At 27.2% G+C, this 8,861-nt stretch overlaps 1 protein-coding gene across 1 annotated transcript; it reads left to right on the top strand.

Annotated features, from left to right (window-relative positions):
- The first annotated feature begins 1,118 nt into the window (after positions 1-1,118).
- LOC140884584 (uncharacterized) lies at positions 1,119-1,822 on the top strand. The gene has a single exon (XM_073291375.1). It carries the CDS (start codon positions 1,164-1,166, stop codon positions 1,692-1,694), a length of 531 nt encoding a protein of 176 aa, XP_073147476.1. The 5' UTR covers positions 1,119-1,163; the 3' UTR covers positions 1,695-1,822.
- Positions 1,823-8,861: the final 7,039 nt, after the last annotated feature.

The raw sequence follows: 8,861 nt of genomic DNA, 5'->3' as shown, positions 1-8,861 counted from the left end.
TCCCAAATTAATTAGCGGTATATTAAGAAATAATAAAAGAAATATGGTTAAATATAGATATATTACTATATATTTACGACAAACCAAAAAACAAATTATAAGTTATATAATGGAGACAAATGAGTATTATATATATATATATATATTTGTCTCAATTATTTAGATTTTTTTATTGCCTATTTGCCTCAAATATATAGTTCAATTTCTATATTTGCTCGCATTTTTCTTGTTTTTCCTTATATATTGTTTTTTTAAGCTTCCTAATATATAGTGATAAAATCTTGAAAGCGTGAAACCATTTTTTGAATGATTTAAATAAGAGTAAATAAAAAATATGTTTATAAACTTTACTTTTATGATAATTTTCTTAATTTGTATGAAAATTAAACAAATAAGCTAATTTTTAAGATGGAAGAAGTATATTTATATAGATTCTCTGCTGCATTGAGTATTCTTTCACCTGATGTAACATCTACCTTTCATAGGATATGAAACCCACAGATTGGTATGGATGTCCAACGAAGGACCAAGATCCATCGGGTGTTCTTCACCCGGTTACGCATAAAACCGTATATATGCATACTCTATAGCTTATATTTATACCAACAAAATGTAGTCATGCTGTAATTTTTGGTTTCCTAAAATAAAGTCCTTATCTTATCAAAATAAACATGATTTTGCTATGTTATGTTTAGTGACAAATCTCTTTTCACCCCATCTATGATTTATCATTTCAATTTCAAATCTTTTCTTTATAGTTTCAACTAGAAAATTTCATAAACTTTAATTTTGAAAAATATTTTTTTTAATAAACCTCACACACCAATTTGCCACAACTCATTAATAATTATAAAATTTGTTTGTTGTATAAGGTAGATTTTTATTTTATTTGTTTCGGAGATTTGTATGCGTGACAAACGTAACGTGTCGCACAAGAAGTTAACATAGTGATTTGGTCCCACTTTTATGACGGACTCCAAACAACAATTCAAATCCAATTAAATTTAAAGCTCCGCACCCGAATACCGAGGCGTCCGTGATATCACCCCGGGCCCACCCCTATTCTGACGTCACATCATTTCCCCTCACTATAAATTCGATACCCTTCCCCTTCTCTCTCCCCCACTTCAACGTTCATTTTCTCTCTCTAAGCATCACAGCACATGGAAGATTTAACGGTCAAGAAGCGGCCGCGGGACGAGTCGGAGGAGGACTCGGTGGAGGCGGAGATCGACTCGCCGGAGGTGAAGAGGCTGCGGGAGAATCTCCTGGAGGATGACGAGGCGGAGTGTTGCGCCGAGGTGGAAGATCTGGACTCGTACATGAGGAGCTTCGAGGAGGAGATCAGGAGTTCCCCGGCGGCGGTTGATGTGGTTTCTGATTCAGGCCAAAAACAGCCGGTGTTGGGTTACTTACTGGAGGCGTCTGACGACGAGCTCGGGCTGCCGCCGACGACTTCGTCGTCGCCGGATCGGGCTGCTGAGCTGGTACGTGCTGATTCCGAGTCGTCGGAGCTCGGCGGTGAGGTTTGGGGGTTCGACGGAGAGTTTCCAGGGTACGACCATTTAATGTTCGGAAATGGTGAGGCCGAGAACGGCGGTGACGAGTTTGAGGTGTTGGATGGGTTGTTCGAGTTTTCGGATCTCGGGTCGGGTGATTTCGCATGGAGATCCGAGACGCTGCCGGCCCAATAGGCTTCTCCTTTTTTTTTTTTTGGTTAGGGCAAAGTATCTTGTTAATACGACGAAAAAAGGACTTGTTTATTAATTTTATTAAGTTATAGTGCGAAGAAATGTATTTTCATATAAAAAATATTAAGACTGACGCTAGAAATTTAATTGCAGCTATTTATTATTTATTAATGAAACGAATCTGTCCAATATTACATCGAGTGATGATAAAATTTGTATAATAAATATTATCAAAAAAATTCAATTCAAAAATTTAATTTATCAAAATCTCAATATACATTAAATACAAAATTTTATCATGAAATAATAAAAATTCATTATATTATTATAATAAATATTATTATACGTTATATTTGTTGTAACTTTAGAATTTTTTTAATATTTTTTATTATATTTTGCACATGAATGAGCCCTAACAATAGAAATTCGGTGCACACGTACTAAATGCTTTCGTGCATGAGAAGAGTCGATTGGTGCTTTACTATGACAATATTGCATCAAAGAACGGATTGAGTAGATCCTATCCGAAGGGTTGTGCCCTGTGGATAACGTGGTGGCTCACATGGGATCTATTAATTTTGATCAATCAAGGAGTTACACATCACTCGCAGGGTAGTGTTCTGCGGGCGGCATGTACTAAACCCAACGAACGTGTGGTATGTTTTGCACATATTTTTTAATTTACATATAAAAAAAGTAATGTAATGGTTATAAAAAGTTGGAATTCGCTTCATTGTTCTGTTAATTTAAAAACACAAAAAAAACAAAATAGATAAACATAAAATATCTGTGTCATAGAAATATAAATGTCAAAAGGTTGGTATTCTTTTTCATTTCTGTTCTGTATATTTTTTTAATGCAGTATAATATATTGTATGGATATTTTTCGTAACAAGGGTCTTATATTTTTCTCTTCTTGTACGAACTCGGTTATTACTTCGCAAAACAATACATAATAAATAAAAAAGGAAAAGAATGGAAGCTGATTCAGAAGTTTGAGAGGTAATTGGATTAGATCCGTCTGTTGGGTCTAATTCTGTTAGGTTTAATCTTTTTGAGACCCATGAGGCGGGCTGAAATGGGCCAGCTTGTTTTTTCTGAAGACGGGCTGAAATGGGCCAGTTTGTTTGGACTGTGTATTAGGATGGTTGGGTTGGTCTGTCAGTTTTTTTTTTTTTTAAAGTAAGTTTCTGACAGAGGTGGTCGAGTCAGTCAGTTTTATATATATAAAAAATATTAATTTTCTTAAAGTTTTATTGAATCAAGTAACTTTTCTGTATTTTGGAAATTTAAAATTAGTATTGTGATGTTTTTTAATGTCTTATATTTTCATTTTAAGAACATATTTAATTTTTTATTTATGTCTTCTTGCTTCAAAAATAAATTTTATGGTGGTTCGAGGAATTAATTGCAGGTATGCTAAGAAAGTTGGTAGTAGTTTTGACCCAGAAGCATTTAATAATTTGGTCAGTAAACTTAAAGAAACCAGTATAAATTGAAAAACCTATGTAAGGATTATTCTAGAAAAAAACTATTTAAGGATTATTCTAGAAAAATAAAAGTTGATTTCAGATGGAAAATGGAAGACTAAACGTGGAAAGTGGAAAATAATCGTCCCGTGTTGAAAATGTGTTGGAATAAACTATAAGAATAAAAGAAAGATAGATGGAAACTATTTCAAAAAAAAAAAAAAAAAAAAAAAGTAAAGATAGAAACAAGGTTTCTTCAATTATCAGCAACTCCCCGCTTGGTTCAATGAATATGATAATGTATGGATAAAGTACATTGTGATTATTGAAGAAATTGGATAGGATTAAAATAAATAATGATATGTTTGATTTGAATGATTAATATCGGGATTGAGTTAATTATAAATTAAAAAATTACTTTTTTACCCTTTTCATTATAAATTTAAAATTTAAATATTATATTAATTATTAAATGTTAATTAATTTTAAATTCAAACCAAAAAATAATAATTAAAAATATTAATCAAAAAGTAGAAAATAATAAATTTAATAATAATATAAATATAAATTTATTTTGATAACTAAAATATTAATAAATACTTTTTATTAATTTAAATATTAAATAAAAGTTAGTAACAATTACCATATTACTGTTAAATAAATAATATATTAATAATGAATAATAATTAAAATATGGTGAATAATAGTTAAATTGATTATTAAATTAGTTGTATTATAAATCATATTTATTTATTATTATATAAATTATTACATTTCACAATTTTCAAAATAAAAATAACTAAAATATTAATTAAAATATATGAAATCATTAAATTTAATAATAATAATAATATAAATGTGAATTTATTTGAAAATAGTAATAATAATCTGAATAATAATTTAAACGTTAAATAAAGGTTGATAACAATATTAATATTACTGTTAAATAAATAGTATATTAATAATTATTAAAATATGATGAATAGTAAATAAAGTGTTATAAGATTATTTATATTATAAATTATATTTAAATATTATTAAATTAATATTATATTAATTATTAAAATGTCACTAATTTTAATTTCCAAAACATAAAAAATAATTAAACATGTTTATTAAAATAAAAAATAATTAAATTTATTAATAATAATTTGAATATTCATTTTAATGTTAAGTAAAAATTAATAACAATTGTAATATTACAGTTAAAATTAGTTATAAATAAGTTATATTTAAATCATATTAAATTTATTTAATTTATAATAAGAATTTGAATATTAATTTTAATGTTAAATAAAATTTAATAGCAATTATAATATTATTGTTAAAATTAGTTATATTATAAATTATATTTTATTATATTTCTTGAATTTATACTCAATTAAATTGTGGGTATTATAGGAAAAAAAAATTATCAAGCTTAATACCTCCTTATTGTAAGGAGGTATTGTTTATCCCTCACAAAAATGATAATAATATCTATAGTGCGGGCCGGATGCGGGCTGGGCGGGCCTCTCACTTTCTCTATCATTTTTAGATTTTAATTTTTAGCTGAATCTTTTTTTTGGTTTAATGCTTATAGTTTTTGGCTGACCTTTTCGCACATCATTTCAAATTTCTAGTTTTTCAACACCATTCCTTTTAATTTGATGGTAAATACATATTGCATATTCATTTCAATTTATGGAGAAGTAGTCATGGTTGAATTTTCAGTCCAATTATTATCATTTTCTACGAAAAAAAATTAGTTTTCGACATTTAACCGAAGAGAAGATAACAAATGATTGAATTATGATTCATTTTATTTATTTTTTTATTTTTATATTGACTCACTTTTATTTGATTTAGAAGTTTTCTGCATTTTACTCAAATATTGTGTTTGTACAAATCATTTTCGTGGGTTGCCAACAAGATGTGAATAAAATGTAGAAAATCTAACTTCAACTCGGGCTACCGTGAGCTATGTTTGACTGTCAATCTTAATCTTTCCAGTTTATCGTCGAAAATAAAAAAATATATAATTCATGAAAATAATTAAATGCTGGAATGAAAGATTCAACAAATGACAAAATGGTTGATCAAAGTTAGAAAATAAAATACACTACAAAATATCATTTTTTTTAAAAAATAAAAAATAGTTGAGCAGAGTTATAAAATAAAATACCCCTCCAATCGCTAACGCTCATTATCACATGGGGTGGCTCGGATCCCCCTACCGTGTGATCCTCCAGGATACTCCATAGACAGTGTCGTACCTATTTTTAGTATAATTTTTACTATTTTTAAACAGTAATATAATTTTTAGGGCATGAGTCGAACTTAACAATAATTTTTTCAACTTTTTAAAAATTATTAAAAAGAATTTTTGAAAATTAAATATGTAAAATACTATAGTCTTTTTCATATAATATTCAAAAAATTTATAATGCCATTAAGTAATAAAACTAAAATGTAATAAATAATCATTTAAATAATACTTTACTATTTTATCAGCAAAAAAATGAATTATTTGATAATATACGAAACTCAAGAAAATTAATGCATTAGTTGAAGATATTTCTTATACTGTATCAAATCATGCTAGCGAATAAAAAAATATCACATACATTCCTAAAAAAATCAAAAAAATTAGAGAAAAAAATAAAAATAACGTGTAAGTCGATGAAATTCGAGAATCAATAATGAAAGAGAGTGGTGTAAGTTTTGAAACCCAAGAGTTGCTCTGCATTAATTATCATGCGATGTGATAAGAATTTCAGATTTGGGGAGAAAGATGACCGATGAAAGACAAATAAATATGATGTAATACCTTTTTTTTTTTTTTTTTTTGGAAAAATCACGATATTTTAAAAAAATTTATTGCACACATACACTAATAATAGTTCATGTATTTTTTTTGTGCCCTCTCTTGGATCTGAGTCTGAGGCGGTGAACTCACTCGACTCATGCAAGGTTCGGGCCTGTCCACAGAACACATTTCTCTCTTTATTATATATATATTTTTAAAAAAATTGGCCTTCTTTTATTTTCTATTTTTTTTCTCTAAAAGTATTGTCCTTTTTTAATTTTGTCAACTTTTTCTTGTATAATTTTTTCTTATTATAACGAATGCTTCTATAATATCTTTTACTATCTTATTAAGTTTAAGCAATCTATACAAACTGTTTATGATGTCATTGTGAATTTTCACCTATTTAATTCTTTTATACCTCTACATACAAGATCTTTCTCCAAACTTTCTCTCCACTACTTATGCCCTCCAACAGACTCCATTTCTCTCCAAAATTTCTTATTAAGTTAAGCATCTTATTGTGTCCACGTGATTTTTTTTACACTATATTTTTCTAATTTTTATTTTTGTTTTGTGTAGTTATAAGTTTCAACCTCAATATACATTTATTTTTAAAGTAGCAATATATCTCTTATTCACTTAATTATATTTTATCACACACATACATAATTATAGAGATAGATACTTTTAAATGTCTAATTTTTGTCCTTTTCATGTTTTACACACGCGCGTGTGCCACGATATCTAGTATCTTTTCTATTTTATTAAAGTTGAGGGGTTATTATGTTGGTATGACCAACCCCTTTACTTTTACCATTTGATGATCATGTAATAACAAAAATGCCACTTTCGTTTTTTTTTAATTTTTTGCGGATATCCATTTACAAAATTTCTATTTTTTCTTTCACTATTTTTTTTTATTTTCAATTAAAACAATTTACAAAATTTCCATTTTTTCTTTAATATTTTTTTAAAATTTTTAATTAAAACATTAGAACATATAAGACACGCAACGCGTACGTTTATGTGCTAGTAATAATAATACACCAGCATCATAGATTAACTACCTTAGTGACGAATAAAAATACAATTTCATAAATAAATGTATTATTTACTACCTTTTTCAATAAATATTATTTAATACTTATAACCAATTTTTCTTAAATAAAATACTAATTTATTTTGGATTTAACATAAGTTATTTATGCATGTGTATTTCGCATGCGTGTAAACAAAAACACTTTAAAAACTAGGTAACAATCCGAAATGATAAATATGAGAATAATCCAAAGTCATAAAATTCAAAGTAGATATATATCAAATTAAATACAAAAATAAATAATTTATATATTTTGAGCATTAATTTCAACTGACATCATTATACATTAAAAAAGAAAGACTATTAAACAAAAATATGTATCATATACATCTCCACTGAAATTCGACTTCAAGAGAACACCAAAGAAGATTATATAAGTGGTGCCTACATTAAATATTAATTCAATTTATAACAAAACTTTTCACTTAATATGGATGACCTTTTTTTTTTTGTTTTAAATTTTTTACACATCAATGTTTTTCTATAAATATCATTAAAAGATATACAACAAAATAAAAAATTAACAGCCAAATAATTATAAGAAAAATGAACATGTAAAAAATGAAAAAAAATCTAACTTTATATATTCGAGCCTTCCCCTCCTCTATCTTAATTTTTTTTAATAAAAAATTGAATTGAAGGAAAAAAGAAGAAGTAAAAAACGAGCTAGTTGACTCCAAATTACTAATATTTAGGCCTAACAATGTTATTAATATTTCTTGTGTATATGGTTTTACATCAAAATATAGTTATGACGTTGAGATCTTATATGATTGAGATTGATTTGACGTTAATTATTTGTTATGTGTAACATTTTTAATATTTTTGTATGAAAGCTCAAGTATTATTGTTTTTTCATATGCTTTATTGATTTTTTTTTTTTTTTCAAAAAAATTGTTGTAAGTTAACCCGTTTAATCCACAATGTGATAGGTTGAGATTTTTTTCAATCGTCGGATTGATGGGTCAGCCCGGACTCATTTGGTGGCGGGACTGGCAGATCGTCCGGTTTTGACAACTCTACACGGGAATCTATATTTTTGATACTCAGGCAGGGGCGGACCCAGAAAATTTGGTTAGAGGAGGGCACAATTATGGACGGAGCTATGTGTTCCGCCCCAGTAACCTAATTTTTTTTTTTTTTATACATTAAATTTAGTCAACTTTGTCAATATCTCCGTGAACAATTTTAAAAATAAAAAAATAAAAGCTCAACACATAAAAAAATAGAGAGCTTAAAAATTTTTAGTTTCGATATAGATAAAAATCTGATTACGTTAATGCATGCAATTCATAAAACAATCATGAATTTGCATTTTATATAAACTAAAAGGCGATCAAAAAAGTCAAAACATTATCATCAATTCATAATAATTCATTATACAATTATTTGATGAGTAATTAAACATATTTTTTTAATATATAATACATCAATTTTATTTAAAATCAACATGTACCATATTTTATTTTATTAAAAAATTAATATAAGTATATACTAATAATTTTTTAAAAAATTTGAGGGGGGCGGTGTTGGGGGACGTCATGCCCCCGTGGACCCTACTTGGGTCCGCCCGACTCAGGGTGTTGATATTGCAATATTTAGTTGTGGATTTTATTTAGAGAAGAGAACAGTTACTTAGGCCATCTCCAACCCATATCCTCAATATTTCATCCTTTATCCTTTAAATAGAGATTCGTAATCTCTATTTTCAAAAAATTTCTCCAACCCATATTCTCTAAATATTACCAAATACTCCATTTTTTATTTTATTTTTTTAAAACATATATATTTATATAATAAAAAAATTACAT

The sequence above is a fragment of the Henckelia pumila genome, chromosome 2 (genome assembly GCF_033568475.1).
Source record: "Henckelia pumila isolate YLH828 chromosome 2, ASM3356847v2, whole genome shotgun sequence".
NCBI classification, from domain to species: domain Eukaryota; kingdom Viridiplantae; phylum Streptophyta; class Magnoliopsida; order Lamiales; family Gesneriaceae; genus Henckelia; species Henckelia pumila.
The sequence above is the reverse complement of the archived record's forward strand: the minus strand, read 5'-3'. Positions and strand labels throughout refer to the sequence as shown.

Bases quoted from the DNA above. Each gene is read 5' to 3' on its own strand.
- LOC140884584 (XM_073291375.1), top strand. From the start codon at position 1,164: ATGGAAGATTTAACGGTCAAGAAGCGGCCGCGGGACGAGTCGGAGGAG.